The 17,090-nt window shown below is 32.3% G+C and overlaps 2 protein-coding genes across 5 annotated transcripts; one reads left to right on the plus strand and one right to left on the minus strand.

Annotated features, from left to right (window-relative positions):
* The first annotated feature begins 2,155 nt into the window (after positions 1-2,155).
* Positions 2,156-8,835, plus strand: LOC120072646 (uncharacterized). Of its 4 annotated transcripts, XM_039025070.2 has the most exons (9): positions 2,225-2,403; positions 2,517-2,614; positions 3,821-3,981; positions 4,052-4,109; positions 4,197-4,280; positions 4,409-4,743; positions 6,801-7,007; positions 7,135-7,338; positions 7,489-8,835. In XM_039025070.2, exons 4-9 carry the CDS (start codon positions 4,073-4,075, stop codon positions 8,482-8,484), a joined length of 1,863 nt encoding a protein of 620 aa, XP_038880998.1. In that variant the 5' UTR covers positions 2,225-2,403; positions 2,517-2,614; positions 3,821-3,981; positions 4,052-4,072; the 3' UTR covers positions 8,485-8,835. The 4 variants fall into 4 exon arrangements, with proteins under 4 accessions (XP_038881000.1, XP_038880999.1, XP_038880996.1 ...); XM_039025072.2 differs by lacking the exon at positions 3,821-3,981 and having other exon boundaries at positions 2,156-2,403; XM_039025071.2 differs by lacking the exon at positions 2,517-2,614 and having other exon boundaries at positions 2,156-2,403.
* Positions 8,836-13,369: 4,534 nt separating this feature from the next.
* LOC120072495 (threonine-tRNA ligase 2) lies at positions 13,370-16,446 on the minus strand. The gene is made up of 4 exons (XM_039024852.2): positions 16,275-16,446; positions 13,928-13,970; positions 13,714-13,805; positions 13,370-13,609 (listed from the first exon to the last, which is right to left on the minus strand). The coding sequence occupies exons 1-4, from the start codon at positions 16,353-16,355 to the stop codon at positions 13,529-13,531; spliced, it is 297 nt and encodes a 98-aa protein (XP_038880780.1). The 5' UTR covers positions 16,356-16,446; the 3' UTR covers positions 13,370-13,528.
* Positions 16,447-17,090: the final 644 nt, after the last annotated feature.

Raw genomic sequence — 17,090 nt, forward strand, 5'->3', positions numbered from 1 at the left:
CCACATATTTGGGTGTAGGGTTTAGGAAATTGAAACATTGATTGATACATTCTGAACTACTTATAATATTCATCATGGATAAATATTTAAATTTATAGATAAATTTTTTCATATTCTTACGCCTTAAATTTCACCTTTCGGTATTAATTTAGTGGTGGATTCAATTTCTCGATAAAAATGATAAAATTTTAGGTTAATATGGTTGAATAAAAATAAATTATTTAAATCCATTATTCTATGATATGAAATTAAGTTAACTTTACTCTGAATTTAACAAAATTTTATAGCATGAAAATACATTTCAAAGTAGTATAAAAATGTAGATACATTTTCATTGATTAAATAAGATAATAAATATGGAAGTATTGGTTTTAAAAAGAATACCATTTTTAAATATAGAAAAATGAACCAAAATATTATAGCAAAATTTTAGAACTATTAATGGTAAATGTTGACACTAATAGAAGTCTATCGGTGTCTATCAACGTCTATCATTGATAGTTCTAAAATTTTGTTATATCTTGTAAATATTTTCAGTAATTTTATCATTTAAAATAATTTTCCTTTAAAAAAATTGAAATATTGAATATAATTTTTTTCTTAAAATGAAGAAGAAGAATGTAACTTTCACTTTTAAAAAAATCTAAAAATAAAAGATAATGATACAATTTTCTATTGTTTTTTAAGAGCATATTATTTCTTGTGATTAGAATACTGAGAAAAGAAACACAGAATCATATTAAGTTGATATGATAGTTCTCCTGAGATCAAAAGTAATTGTATTAAAATAAAGTAGCAAATAAAAAATATATATATATAAATAAATAAATATTGTATTTACTCTTCTAATCCACGTCTATAAATTTCTCTCTCCTCTTTTCTCCCATCTCATAGTCACAATTATATTATTTTCTCTTATTTTTAAGAGAGTATTATTTTCTATTATTAGAAGGGATGTTTTTAAATATAAAAAAAATCACAATATTTACGAGATATAACAAAATTTTGAAATTATTAATGATAAACGTTGATAGACACGGATACTGATAGACATTGATCAGTATCTCTCAGTGTCTATTATTGATAGTTCTAAAATTTTACTATATTTTGTAAATATTTTTAACAGTTTTACCATTTGAAATAATTTCCCTTATTAGAATATGGAAAAAAAATGAACACAAAATGATATCAAGTTAAGTTGATATGATAATTTTTTCAATAAAAGATAACTATATTAAACTAAAGAAAATAAAAAAAATAAAAAAAAATTAAACAAACATTGTATTTGCTCTTCTAATCTCACCGTCTCTAAATCTCTCTCTACTCCAGCTTCCTCCCACCATCTCATAGTCGAAGACTCACAATTCTCTCCAATATCTTCTTTCTCTCCTTCTTTGCTTAATGAATTGTCGTTGGTTACCCAAATATAGTCTACAATTTTATTAGATCCTCAAATTTTATTTGATCTTTCTCCATTTCAATCTTCTTCAAGTTTAAAACTAAAATCAATAAAAGATCAAGAGAACTAAATTCTAAATTCCAAATCAAGATCATGAAAGAAAAAAAAAAAGACTAAAAAGATAAAATATACCTCTAGAATGGTGCTATCATCATATTCAAAAAATACAATAGATTTGAAAAGAAGTTGCAAAAAAGAAAATACTTACAATTCAAATTTAGGATTTATTTTTTTCAGTTCTTATGAATTTAATTCATTTAGTAACGAAAATGTCTAAATTTAATTGATGGTTTTAATTAAATGCTAAGAAATCAAACTAAATGAAATATCAACATTAGCGTAGCTCAATTGATATAGTATTATTCTTTAGATCAGAAGTTCTACTCCCCACACTTTAATTACAATACTTTGAAAAAAAAAATCAAACGAAATAATTGATGTTTTTTTTCTTTTATATTCTAATTAAATGCTAAGAAATGAAACTCAAAAACAAGGTTTGATAGATGCAAATAGAAATAATTATATATATATATATATATATATATATGTCCTCTCCTAATCCAAACAGTGGGCCCAGAGAATTTTCTGATCCAGTGGGCCCAAAACTTCTAGGCGTCAACGTCCTGGATTGAATTTACGATTTTACCCTCAAAAGGATCCCCTCCTTCGCTACGTGATTTCCGAAAGAGACCGTTCGTCTCTTTCAGTTGCACCCTCCTTCCTCTGTCAGGGAAAGAAATTTTCCTTGGCGCCTTCTCTCTCTCTCTCTCTCTCAAATTTCAAGACTCAGAAACCCTAGACCTCTCTCTGCTCCACATTCTCATTTTTGTCTATGTGGATTCTACTGGTGAAGCAGCTCCTTGCATTGTCCTCTCACTCGTTTCTCCTCTGTTGCAGTTGCAGTAACAGTAGCTGTAGCCGTCGCAGTACTCTCTTGCTCTCAGGTATCCTCCTCCTATGTCCTTGTTTTTTGTTGCTTCGTTTCTTCGAACATGCTGCATTTCCTCTTTTTATGCTTTTTCATCTTTTTTTTTTCTTCTGCTTCTTTGTTGTGTAGATATTGTTCTTGGAAATCGTTGCATTCTGAGCTTCGATTTTTAGTTTTCGGACTGCATTTCTGAGAATTCGTTTGCTTTGTTCGGAATTTGCGAGCTGGTTCGTTTTTACTGTTTTCTTTTCATTTCGTATTGTTTCTTACTCTCTTGAGCTTTCATTTCGAGAGCTTTTTTTTGTTGATTTTCTTTCTTTTGTTGTTTGGCTCCGTAAACTGTCTGCTAGCTTCGGTTTGTGTGTGTGTGTTTTTGTTCTTGGAAATCTTTGTTTACTGAGCTTCGGTTCTTAGTTTTTAGTCTGCTTTTAAGAGAAATAGTTTTATTCTTCGGAATTTGAGACTGGCTGGTTTGCTTTTACTGTTTTATTTTCATTTCGCATTATTTCTTTCTCTCTTCAGCTTTGCATTTCGATTTTTTTTTTTTTTTTGGTTACTTTCCTTCTGCTGGTTGACTCCGTGTCGCTAGTTTATTTTATTTTTGGTGCTTTTTATTGTTCTTGGAAATTCTTGGTTTTTGAGCTTCGGTTTTTAGATTTTCGAGTGCATTTCTCAGAATTGTTTGCGTCCTTCGGGAGCTGCGAACTGGTTCGCTTTTACTCTTTTCTTTTCATTTTGCATTGTTTCTTACTTGCTTGGGCTTTGTATTTCGACAACTTTTTTTTTGGTTAATTTTCTTTTGCTGGTTGGCTCCGTCAATTATCGCTAGCTTTGATTTGTATTTCTGACGCTTCTTATTGTTCTTGGAAATCATTGTTTTCTTAGCTTTGGTTGTTAGTTTTTGGACTGTATTTCTGAGAAATAGTTCGCGTTTTGAGAATATGCGAGCTGGTTGGTTTTACCGTTTTCTTTTCATTTCGCCGTGTTTCTTACTCTCTTGATTCTTTTAGTTACTTTTACTTTTATGTTTAGCTTTTTCATAGCTTTGAATATTTTCTTTCTTTGGTATTTCCAGTTTGATCTGCTTCGTGTTTTTTCCGTTGACTGACGGTAGTCTACCATTTTGCGACGTTGGCTATGCTTTTCAATTTGTGAAAAAATCAAGTTATAATTTCTCTGAATGTTCTGTGGATATCTAGTACTTTGATTTGCCACTCTTATCGTTTTGTTTTTGTTTTGTTTCCTTTTTTTTTTTGTGAGTTTAATGATAAGAAATTGTTCTCCCAAAATATGACAAGGAATTATGGAACTTTTTTTTTTTTAGTTCAATTGTTTTCAATATTCAATTTGGTAGTGAATGCGTCATACTTTCAGGATGTTCATCCTGGGGATCTTGCATACTGAATGTTGTAGAGTACTATTCTTTTATTCAGATTGTCAAAAGCAGTGAAGTGAAAGCGAGACGATTTCCTGATAAATTTTGAATGTCACTAAGCTGAAATGTGGTTGAAATAAGCTGATGGTATTGAGTTATCTGGTTACTGGGATGATGGCATCATGAGACTACTGTTCATTTATCCGTTGATTGACGGAGGTGTTCTACTGCTGTTCTTTTCTCTTGTGCATGGATGAATTGAGATGGTGATGGACATTTGTTTTTGCAGGATAAATTTTCTGAGACTTTCATGGACGGGGATCTGTGGGATTGGCCATATGATCAAGGTTCTACTGATCTCTCCTTTGTCACTTCCTTCTATTCATCTGAATAATCAAGCTTCAAGTTAATTTGATTATAAAGGATTGTTCCAGGTTTCTCCTTTTCCGATGCTGATGAAAGTAGTTGCAATCTGGAATCTGGATGGCAGGCTGATTTTTACTTTGATAATGGGAAAGGTAAACTTGATTAAAAAAATTTTTATTTAAAAAATTCGTATGCATTCAGTTGTTCTACCATTTTTTTTTCTCTTTTTTCACTGCGGCAATTGGGGGTACTTACTTCTGTTATAATTTTATGGTCGTAGATGTTATAGAAGAAAATGCTATGAATGAGAAGTATTGCATTCAAGTACTGAAGATTTTGATACGGAAGGCAGATGCTGACATCGATGATCTTGAAGAAAATCTAGTGTTGCTTCAATGTGACCTCGCATGGACAGAGAGTAGAAACCAATTTGAAGCATGCTGTACTGCTTTGAGAGAGAATATTGACTTTCTTGATCATTCATTGAAGAGCTGGAGACAAAGTGATCACATTAATACAAATGATCAGTTACCATTACATCGACAGGCGGCAGAGAAATTGTACGAGATTTTGAAGCCTTTTCTTGGAGATGGTCGTGAACAAGATGATGGGCAGGTTTTCTCTGTACCCTCTGACATCTAAAACTTCAGTGTTCATCAAGTATGAGAAAGAAGACTACAGAAAATTTCATGAAAGCATAAAAGCATGCATATGTGATTTCACTTTCAATTGTCAACGGTCCCATAGGTTACTGCATATAGAGATTTTTGGAAAGAGGGTTTTTTTTATGACATTTTTACTGATTGATTTGATCTTTGAAAAGTTTTTTACGTTGCATTTAGTTTTAGACGCTTTGTTATTTTAGGTACATTTTCTCTATGAAAAGAATTCCAAAGGTTAAGGACCTTATGTTTAGGTGTCCATCTGAGGATTATGTGTGCCCTATTTGCAATCTCGTTGTTGTTTATTTCCTGTGTTTTAATGCTCAAGGTGCCCTAAAATGCAATAGCCCTCTGAGGCTTAAGCACGAGGTGGAAAACAAAGCATGGGTAAGAAAAGATATCTTTTGTTCGATGTTGTATGGAAAAAATAATATCTTAGGCATACTTATGTGTTTTGTCCTAAAAATTGGAAAAATAAAGTAGGAAGTCAGGCTTGAGGCACTGAGGCGTGTGCTCGTTTGAAGTGAGGTGCAGAGGCTGCACCTTGAGCCTAGGAACGTGCCTTTGTGAGCTACTGTCCATTTGGATGCATTCATTTACTTCGACATTTCTCAATATGATAACTTTGAATTTAAAGATATGAAATCTTGCAAATGAGATTTTGGGAGGAAAGTGAAGTTCATATCTATGAGCGAAGTGCAAATTCTGTGGATCTTAAAGCTTAGCATAGAGATTGAAATCATTAACAGTTTTTGTACAGTTTGGCCTTTTTTTACTTGAAAAGAACGGAAAAGAAAGGAGAGTGGAAAATAGAAACCATTTTGTTTGGTCCATCAATACATTGTGCACATTTATTAGTCCACACGTTTTTCTCGGTCATGCAATTAGTGCATCAAATTCAACAGTTCATTAGGAAGCTTCATCTGTAGTTCCAGAGTTCTTTATCGATCAATATGTGTTGACATTATATGCATTCTAGGAATTTTCTATAGAAACAACCATCAGCCTCTTTTCTATTTGAAGGAAATACTTGCTGGGAGTGTTTGAGTTCTGTGTTATGTTCTGCATATATATTATGTAGTTTATCATGTGCAGAGTCCACAGTCCTTCCTGCCTTTTTGAAAGCAAACAAAGAAACACAGGAGAAAATAATTCTTATAAGCTTAATTTTTTTTTTAAAAAAAAAAAACTAGAAGCAAGATAATTATTAAAGAAGGTCCTAACTTCTTATTTACCTTCTGTTTAATTTGTTGCATGTGGTCAACCATTGTGGATACTAGTGAATTTTGTCTCTGGACACACTTTAAATCCTATCCCTATTCTATGGCAGTGTTTGTACCTGATCTTTCTAACTCGATCTTCAATGGTTTAAGATTACAATACTCTTTTGGTCCAAGTACCACAACTAATCCCATTTTGGTTTCCATACCTTGAAAAGCTCCATTTTAGTCCCCATGATTTGAGTAAAAATCTTTTGGTCCTATACTATAATTCTATTGATATGATTTACTTGACATCGCTGATACGTGTAAAAAAACAGTATCTTGAGTTCAAGGTTCAGGGACCTCGATTATTGTGAAATTAATCTGAAATGATATGGAAAGAAAAGAAATATCATGGATTAGGTTATTCGCCAGTGTACTTGAGCCATTCTATTTATAAATGAAATAAATGGGATGGATCTAGCTGTATTGTTACATCCAGACAGTTATATATTTCAAACTGTTTAATCCGTTCTACTTTGTATAATATTATTTACTACTGCAATCATAAATTATCATTCTGATCACTTATGGTCAAGCCATAAGTAGATGCTTTACTCTAGTTTTGTACCTAGGGTAAATCTAACTAGAGTTGAAGTCCTTTTGGTTTGCTTAGTGGGAAGAAATTGTTCCTTGAATATAGTCTGCATCCTGGTAACTAGTTTATTGATTGATTGTTAATTTGTCATCTGAAATGAATTTTCCTTCCTTTTTTCCCCTTTAAAATATATGTTAATTCTGTTTCAAGGATCATCACACAGCTGTGAACAACCGAAGTACTGAAACTGAGATGCAGTCAATCGGTCTATTCTGTGATACCTCGAGCATTTCTGGCATAAAAGTCAAAAGCGAAGAAACAGGTGTCAAGAGCATTTTGTTGGCAGTGGATACAATATCCAATGGTTCAGTTCAAAAGCACAAGGAAGACGATAGCATTCGTGATATAGAAGTTAAGGTATTTCCTTTTCTGCTTTAGTTTCAGTTAATGTTTTGATGTGTTTAGTAGAGTCACTATGATGGAGTTGGATCAAAGGGAGGTGAAGCATTTGTGTGATAGCTCACATTTTAAATTTTCCTTGCAGCCTAAAATTGCCATTCACGGAGTTCGCATAAATTCGATCATGACTGAAGAAAATAGTTGCTCGAAGCCAGACAATCTGAAGCCTGTTTCAAAAGTAAAGATTGAGGAAGCTAAGGAACACCTTATAAGTAACTCATGCAAGAGCAAAAGATTGAAGTCAGCTTCAAATGTAGTTGGTGAACGTGGCCTTCTAAAAGCACATAAGGTTTGAAAGCTTGGCTTTCTTCTAATTTGACTAGTAATTGTTACTTTAAAACAAAGTAATGAAGTATCGGGTGTACTTCGGCTTTTCAATTCCTTAATTATACTTGCACTGTCAATTACTTTGTAACATAACCTTGTTTCAAACTAGCAGCAAGGAAAATCTGTTGCTGAAAAGGTCAACCCAGGTGTCCCAAGACAATCAGATGGATTTAGTGGCAGTAAAAGATCTTTTGATGCCACGTTAAGTTCTCCAGCACACTCGAAGAGTGGGAATTGCAATATAGAAGAAAAGCTAATTGATTTTTTGTTGAGAACAAAGAGGAACAAGAGCGATGCCGGGCCAGTTCTCCCTCAATCCATTGGAAGTGCTTCCTCATGTTTATCTTCGAACACAAAAGGGATGGTGGACAGCGATCTACAAGTTTTGGAGACACGAAAACCTAGTACATTTGACACTTCAAATGTTCTTATAATGTTGCTTGCGAAACTGCAAGATCAGCAGGGAAGTGTTATGGTCAGAACCCAGACCAAGGAGACCGACATGTTATTGCTTGAAGATTCTCAAAATGTTAATGTTTACTGTGAGAAGTCGCATTTGAACGTGGATCATAAACTGAAAGCATTTACTGAGAAGAGGCAAAGCAAATTATATACTTCTATTTCAAAAGCAAAAAAGAGTCGAAAGCCGGGAGCAATTGGAGATGGTACCTGCTTAGATCGGCCTCTTGAATGGAACACTTGTCAGGTCAAGGCCGAAATGCAGGATTGTGCTTTTAACGTTGAGAAGAACTTAGGTCCTTTGTCTCAAAACAAAGGGGCTTCAAAAATGCTAGTTGGTCAAGAGTTTATAGATTTATCTTTAGTTGATATTTCTAGTTCAGATCAAATCAAAACCGATAGCAGAAGCGGGGAAGACAAACAAATGGTGAAATCACGTGCCACCATTGACGATCAAATAGCCAAAATTTTGGCACTTTTACCTTCCTCAGCTGTCGAACCGAAGAAATTGACTCTAGTAGATCTGAGGATTATTGCAAAGGAACTGAATTTGACCAACTATCATAAGCTTCGCAAAACGGTGCTACTCGATCTGCTTGTCGGCCGATTGAAAAACGACCTGCTTGTTGACCGGTTGAAAAGCTGTTAGGACAAACATACCGAGGTTGGTATATTTATTTTTCTCTTTAATCAGTTTTTTAGTTTAATGGAAAATCATGAAAGAAAAAGAATACACATAGGTGTTGTGCACAGGGGATGAAAGTGAAATGTATGATATTACACTTCATTGAAATGAAAATGGGTAGGTTAAAAAAAAGAGACATTTAGGAGAATCAGATGTTTATATGGTGTATAGATGTTTTGGATTATGGTGGTATTTTGAAATGTCAGCTTTTGGTAAATTGATTGTAGGTTTTTTGGGTTCTGCTGCCATTTTTATGTACAGTGAACTTCAGCTTTTGTGAATTTCAGAAAGTTAAAACTTGTTGAGTGTTGAAAACTTTTTTTTTTTTTTTACTCCCCATGGAAGTTCTTTTTAATTCAACTTACTTTTCCTTGTTTGTATGTCTGGGGGCGTTTGACGTGCTGAGTTGAGTTAGTAATTATTGTAGGAGGAGAATAATTGGGAGAGTTGATGTGAATAATGAAGTGAGAAATGTGAGTTAATGCGAATAACGAGGTAATAAACCTCTTTAATAATTAGTAAACCAAATGGTAGGTGGGTTATTTTTACCCATCCAACCCAATCCAACTTGGGGGCCAGACACCCTAAGATGTTTTTTATATCAACTTCTTACATTTAATTACTTTTAGTTTTTCTTGGATGTTCCTAAAATTGTGATCTCTGTGTTTTTCTTTTCTTCTATTATTTATTTATTTATTTTTTGAGATTTTGAATGTAAAGGATTATGGATTTGATGATAATAGTCAATAAGAGCCAATAGTAGCAATAAAATACTATAAATACTACTTTTTTTACCAATAGTTTAAAAAATCAAGCATTTTTATTTTTTGGTTTTTGAAAACTAAATCTATAAATACTATTTCTACCTCTAAATTTCTTCTTTTGTTATCTATTTTTTACCAATAGTTTAAAAAACCAAGCAAAAATTTGAAAACTAAAATAAGTAGCTTTTAAAAACTTGTTTTTGTTTTTGAAATTTTTCCAAGAATTCAACCGTTGTACTTAAAAAAAATGTTTTAAAAAACATTTTTATTTTTTGTTTTTAAAGGTTATGATATTTTTGAAATAAAGTAATAAGTTGTTTCCATCCAAAGCTAACGGTAAGAGCATTTTATGAAAGTTTTAAGGGTATTGTTGAAACTTTTGAAAGTTCAAGGGTGTTTCTTTAATTAAGTACACAGATTCGGTAAAATCTAAAAATAAGTCATCAAATTTGCTTTTAAAAGATCTATGAAATTTTCTATTTCATGTATAATATGTTATTAAACTATATAAATATCTAATAGGCCCCTAAACTTTCAATTTTGTATCTATTGATCTATTAGATTTTATGTCTATTAAGATCCTAGACTTTCAATTAGTAGGTTTGTAAATTTTTTAAAAGAATGTTGCACGTAACCTATTAGATGCGACATGAACATTCATAGATCTATTGAATACAAATTGTAAAGATTAAAGACTCATTAGATATTTTAATGAGTTTATGGACTTATTAGAAATAAATTTAAAATTCAAATTACCTATTAGACATGTTTTAAAATTTCGAGAACAAAAAGACACAAACTTGGAAGTTCAATGATTAAAAATGATAATTTAACCTAAAAACATTGTTATTTTGAAATAAAAACAAGGTGTAGAAATTGTGTCATTTATTCTCTTTCTTAAATCAAATTATGTCGTAACATAAATGTTAAATTATAACAAATGCCCTTGAATTACCTCTATACTTACAAAAATTATAATATTACCTTTGAACTTTCATAAACATTTCAAAAATAATTTTGGAGTAGAAATTGTTTAAAATTTTGGACAAAAATTGAGCTATGAAATGGTGTAGAAATGACCTAGAACGAGAATTTAAGTCATCACATCATTCTAAGTTATAACCACACAATTCTAAGTCTTGATTTATATTCTATTTTTTTAAAAAAATATATATATTGTAAAGGTACTTTTGAAATATATACTAAAAATTGATGGACAATATTTATAACGACCGGATCCTTACATATTATGGTCCGACTGCTACGACATACATACTTAGACATTTCTATCATGAGATGAGTTTTGGTAAAAATCTCAAAAGAACATATCTAAGATTTTATTAATTAGGTAGAAAACTATATAAAAAGTTTATTTTACAAAACACCAGGGTCCACAAAACATTAGCGTAGTGATACAAAAATGCATATGCCTATCATAGTGAGTTTGATGGTTGGCCATTTGAACGACGTCTAGTTCTGCCACCTACGCTGTGTCCTTACCTACAAAGTCTGTAAAAATAGGATGAGTATATAATATACCTAGTAAGTAGTTCTCACATAGGATAGTGACCAAATGCACAATCACATGCAACATGTCCTGAAAATATATGATTGGAACCGAAAACATATAATAACATGTGGTGGTCGGTTATACTTCTAACGTAAATTTCTCCGCGCTAATAGGAAGATGAGGACTTAGGCGGAAACTAACTCATCTGATGATTAGCGGGTCATGCAGTCAGTAGGGCCAGAGTCGCATCCAACATCAACCATTAATATAAACGTAAGATTGGACTAGAGAGGTGCAACCATACATACCCTGTTAGTCCCTAGCATAAACTTAACATAGAATTGGGTCTAAAGGGGTGCAACCATACATGCCCTGCTAACTCTAGAAGCATAACCTTTATCTAATTAAAATTTACTCTTATTTCATCGTTGTGAACAAGCATAATGCATGGAGTCCCTTTTCGATAAACATATTTTAAACATGTAATGCAACATAACAATAACATAATTATGCAACATATTAAAAGTACACTACTATGAAACACTTAAAGAAAGGGTGAGATAAACTACTTACCTTGAATGCGATCCTAGTTATTCCTTATTATTTCTTATGGTTTAATCAGTAGAGCTTTCCCTCTTAAATCAGAAGGAAATTTGGGCAGCACTTCCCTTGATTTTCTCCTTCTAACTAACAGAATTACTTCACCCTTTTCACACGATTTTTACTACTGAGTTTTGTTTGAGAATCCATTTAACTTCCAGCCTAAATAGCCTCCTATTTATAGTCGTTTCCAGCTCTTCTCTGTGTGACAATTCATCCTACAAATGGCTTCTTTAAAATTACTTAGGTTTAAGAATTTCTCTTAATAAGACACCTAATTTTGGCTAACGTTTGCCCTTACATCATCAACCTTTATTTGTATTCCATTTTAGGATTCTCCATGTATAATTTATAAGATCGTGGCCAAATTCAACGTATAATCCACGCTTTTGTCCAAATCTCGCTCTTTCTGTTCTCAGAATCTCGCTCTCTCCAGCTTTCTCGCTGGTTTGGCTCTCGTGACTCTCGCTCCCGCTCTCGCTGGTTTGGCTCTCATGGCTCTCGCTCTCTCCGATTTTCTCTCCAATCTCGCTCTCTCCACTCTCGCTCTCTCCAATTTTCTTTCCAATCTCGCTAGTTTTCACGCGTGGGTTGCCTTCACCGCTTGTGGATTCCACTTTCCCTTTTTAACTCTTTCAAATTTTAAGAGTATATGAGCAATTAATTCACCTCTAATTCTTCCAATGAGCAGTGCCCAAACAAAAAGTTTCTTATTTTTTTCCAATTCTAAATTATTTTCACTCGATTTTCCTATTAAGTTTATATATTTTTCATTCTTAATTATATATTTTATTTGTTTTCCTGCTTTATAAATTAGGGTTAGGGTATTACATTTACCACCCCTTTAAATAAAATTTCGTCCTGCTTAACATTTGACATTTAATTTCCTGTGTAGTCTATGCGTACAAATTTGGATTGTTACAATATTGCAACTTTTGAAAGTAGAAGAGTAATTTTGAAATAAATAACAAAGTTCAGCGTAATGTAGCCCAACATAAAGTGACTGCAAAGTTTGTTTATTATTATTTTTTTTTTCATATTGTTGAGACAATGTATTTTCTTAAGGGCTTCTTGTAGATTTGGATTTTTTTAAAAAAAAAAATTAGGTTCAACTTGCAAAAATAGCAAAAAAAAAAAAACAAGCTCAACCCACGTGATACATTTATATCCCTAATACACTATTGATATATACTTGATACATTATTAGTATATGCCTAATACACTATACACATTTGATACACTTGATAAACTATTTACACACGGTTGAAAATGACTATTTATTTAAGTATTTAAAAAAAATCATAAAAATAATTTTATTGAAAAATACTTTCTCTATTTATTTCAAACACGACCAAATTGTCAAAATAAGTATATTAAATTGAATGTTAGTAAATTTTAGGTTGAATCTCCTTGGCCTATTATACATTTATACTTAAAAATGAAAGAAATAACATCATTTAAAAAGAAAAAAACTACAAAAAGGAATAAAAAAAAATGTAACAAATACAAAAATTAAAGTGAGTAATAATTCATATTACTAAAAACAAAAGATGCAAAAAGGTATACAATTAATGAAAAAAGTACACAATTAATATACTTTTAATGTGGTATATTAGTTAATTAATAAAAATGTGGGTTTGTTAAAATGGTAAAATTGAAATATGGAATAAACGAAAATTTAAATTTTATAATTTTACTATATCTACAATTTTCCATATGTTGAAAACATGCCCCTAATTATATATTTTTGGATTTGCACCCCATTATAAATTCCTTTTTTTAAAATATTGTATGTATTGTGTTTTGATTAGCAATGTTAGAGTGAAAAATATAGTAAACTAAATCAATGAAACAAAATCAAATTACTATTGTAATTCAAGTATCATTCGATCTCAATGGATCATTTTAAAAGTTGATTGTTCGATCTTCCATCCATGCAATTGTTGAAAAAAAAAAAAAATCCAATCACTCCGGGTTTGGATATAAAAAATTCAATTCACATTCTTCAATTTACTATCTCAATCTTCCAAATGTGTCTAAATTGTAAGGGAAATTATAAAAGAAAAAGAAATAACCTATCAATTTTCTTTCAACAAGAAAGAAAGAGAAAAAAAGGTGTTTCTTGCTCCAACTATTAATGGGTTTCCCTAGCTGTTCTCACAAGATGAATTATGCGATACTGGAGCTTAGCATTTTCTGCAGCAACCATCTCAGCCTGCAAAATAATAACCCCAAATAAACAAAACTCCAATCTTCCTGTTCTTTTATCTTTCCAGATATTAAGATGAAACACAAACATGGTGCACCAAATATACTTGCCTTTTTCCGTTCTGTGATTAGCTCTTCGTTTGCACGATCTAGCTTCGATTGGAGTTCGCTTATCGTATTTAGATATTCTTCGTTATGGACATCTGGACGGTTGCATTGTCCATATTCAGAAACATACAGTGTGAAAAAGACATTCATTTCATATTTTCATTCATGTTAATGCTGTTGGTGGTTTGGTGTGAGCTCTTAGAGCCATGAGACGTACCTTTCTTAGTCAAGAGTGCAGCTTCTAATCTCGACAAACGATCCTTGAAAGACATTAGCACATTACCATAAGTATGAATATAACATAATGGGAAGATAAACTGAACTCAACAAACTCTCAAAAACTTTTAGAAGAGGTGCCAAAGTGAAATTTAACTAAGAACAGAAATTAAAAATATAATATAATTTAACCTCGCTCTCTATACATATCATTTTCTTACATGGGAAGCATCCTTCTCTAGGCTTCTTTGCCTAAAACCTACAAGTGAAAGACAACAAATCTACCACTTATTTTCCTTTGGTCTAGGTTTGCACCACATTTTTTGTTTCGAGTCCAACATCTGGGATGAGGGGATTTGAACCTATAACCTTTTGGTCGAGGATAATGCTTTAACTAGTTGAGCTATGTTCAAATTAGTTGACACTTTCATTTCATATGTAAGAAATATAACATTTTGCAATATTAACCCATATGAAAAGGTCAGTTTTTTGGATATATTGTTTGAGACACTTAGCACGTGTTTGGCCAGGAGGAGTGGAGCTGCCTTGTTTGGCCCAAGGAGTTCTTAAATCCACCATGGGCATCATATCTAAAAAATATCAATTCCATGACTTTTTAACTCCTTACGTTGTGGACATCAAGACTAAACAAGTACACAGACTTAACTAACTTCCCAGACTAACCCAAATGCCCCCTTGAAATAAAATTGGAAAACCTAACCTTGGACAACCAATACCTCGCTACCTCTGCATTATTGCAATTGCCCCTACTCTTTTAAAATACTCGACAGAAACCACGCGTTAAGAAAAAAGAGGACAACGTAAATAAATTAAAAGCAAAATTCTTTTCGTACAACAGTATTCAGATGGATTCAACTTTAGTCTGCAAAACAAACTAGCAACAAGCGCAATATCTCTATTCAAGAGAAGAAATGGACCTTGGTTTCCATTTCAATAGAATTTCATTAAGATGATCCAAAATTTAAGCAAAAGTCCAAGTTCCTAATAAGCATGTTTACTAATCAAAGCAGTGAGTTCCTAGTACGACTCATAAATCATAAAATACATATTGTTGATAAGATATCCATCTTTTATATTTGTTCAAGAATGTTATAAATGAAACGGAACTATGGCAAAGTAATTATAGTCTTGTTCAAACTTAGTATTATAAGAGGAAAAAAAAATTATTGTTAGAGTACTTTAGATCAGTTGGAAGAGGTTCATAGGTAAACTAATTGCACTTGCAATTAATCTCCAATTCAGTGGTGCCTGTTGGGGAAAAAAAGGTTATAGTACACTAGGTCCCCTGCTTCTCTAATGTTGCATCACTGCAAAATTTATTATTTTATCAGTGCATTTCAAAAAATATATATATACTTTTGAGTATCTTGGTCATATAATGAACATCTTGACTAACTTTAAGGACAATTATCTGTTCCTACAAATGTGTGTGTATATATATATATATATGTTAGAAAACTCAGAGGACTTTAATTTCCTAAACATGTGGTAAGGAAACTATAGGTTTGATCCCATTCCCTGCAAGGTGAACTTTTTTTCCTTATTTTTATTCACCTGTTTGAACCCAAATAGCTAGTAGGCCAATTCATGATGAGTGGTTTCATAGTATTCTTTTGAATACAATAACTGCAGCAGGGGGAGGGGATCGACCCTCCAACATCTAGGGAGGAAGATCATGCCAATTATTGAGCTAAGTACACTTTGACTAGTTTCGTAATATTCTAATATCTTGATTTGGCCAAACATTATCTTTTGTAATAATCATGAATGTCTAAACTATCTTCCAAACAGCTCAGCCTATCACACAAGAAATTTGCTGACCTTACAATGCTTGGCATTCTTATAACACAAACACACACACACATACATACATGTATTTATCCCAGATAAATAGACACGATAGTTTAAATTAAGGTTCAAGACAAGCCTTGTAAGTGTACACCATGATATTTTGACAAGTGGTATGATATGAGTAAATATTAGTTCCAGACTACCATAGAGCTGGAAATTTTCCGTAATCTAAGTACCTAACTAATTGGCAGCCATAAACTTGAATTAAACTCCATTTTCCAAAACCTCTAATTGGCAGCCATAAACTTGAATTAAATTCCATTTCCCAAAACCTAGGAGACTAAATCCAAAGTTCATCAGTCACAGTAGCCCATTTTCCACCCGTTTCAAATCTTTCCACGGTGCTCAGAAAAAAAAAAAGAATCAAGGAAAATCGCAATGATACATGCCTAAAAATCCAAGCAAAGAAGATAAGAGGTGGAGGGTTTAGATTTAACGGGGAAAGAGGGGAAAAAAAGTAAAGTTTGGAATCCAACCTCGGCTTCAGAAGCTCTTTGAAAGAAGGGCTTCAAGATCTGCTCGAGATCGTGGTTGCCTACGCCAAGATGTTCCGCCATTGTTGCGAGAGCTCCAACTTCGTAATGAAGATGCTCAGATGGCGCTTTTGGGATAAAATATATTATTAGTTTAATTTGAGATTAGATTGCAAATTTGGTCCTTATCATAATTTTGGCATGGTTTTTACAATTTAGTCCTATTTTTTAATTTCTAATTTAATTCTAATTATTTGGCCAACATAGTCATAAAAGATTGTATCATTCTCTAATATGTCAATTCTAAAGGTTGATGATTTGATCTCCACCCTTATAACGGTTGAACTTAAAAAATATACCGTGTTCCACTATCATATTTACATGATTTGTTAATGAGATAATTGTTATGGATGAAAAAGTGAATGCTTAATTGGCTAAATATGGAGATCGGACCCATGGGGTCGGCCATGAAGCCAAACCGACACATGGAGTCAACCGTAAGGGTAAAAGAGATCAACTCCAAAAGTTGGATTAAAAGATCTACAAACATCATGAAGGCCCACCCATAGGGTCGGGGATGATGGACAAATTATGCTCAATGTTCATCTACTAGGCCAACTATATGTGTTTGGATCCTTCAATGCGATTATTTGTAACATCTAAATTAAGTTACTAATTGTCAAATTAATTGTTCAAGAGATTAAGTAGCCAAGTGACTGCTACAAAATCAATTTTCTATATAATAAAAAAGGTTTGATGTTGAGTTTTATGTCCTAAAACTCATAGCTTTGTAAAAAAATTAAACTTATTCTGAAAATT

The sequence above is a fragment of the Benincasa hispida genome, chromosome 3, assembly GCF_027475165.1.
Source record: "Benincasa hispida cultivar pf3 chromosome 3, pf3_genome.v1.1, whole genome shotgun sequence".
NCBI lineage: Eukaryota > Viridiplantae > Streptophyta > Magnoliopsida > Cucurbitales > Cucurbitaceae > Benincasa > Benincasa hispida.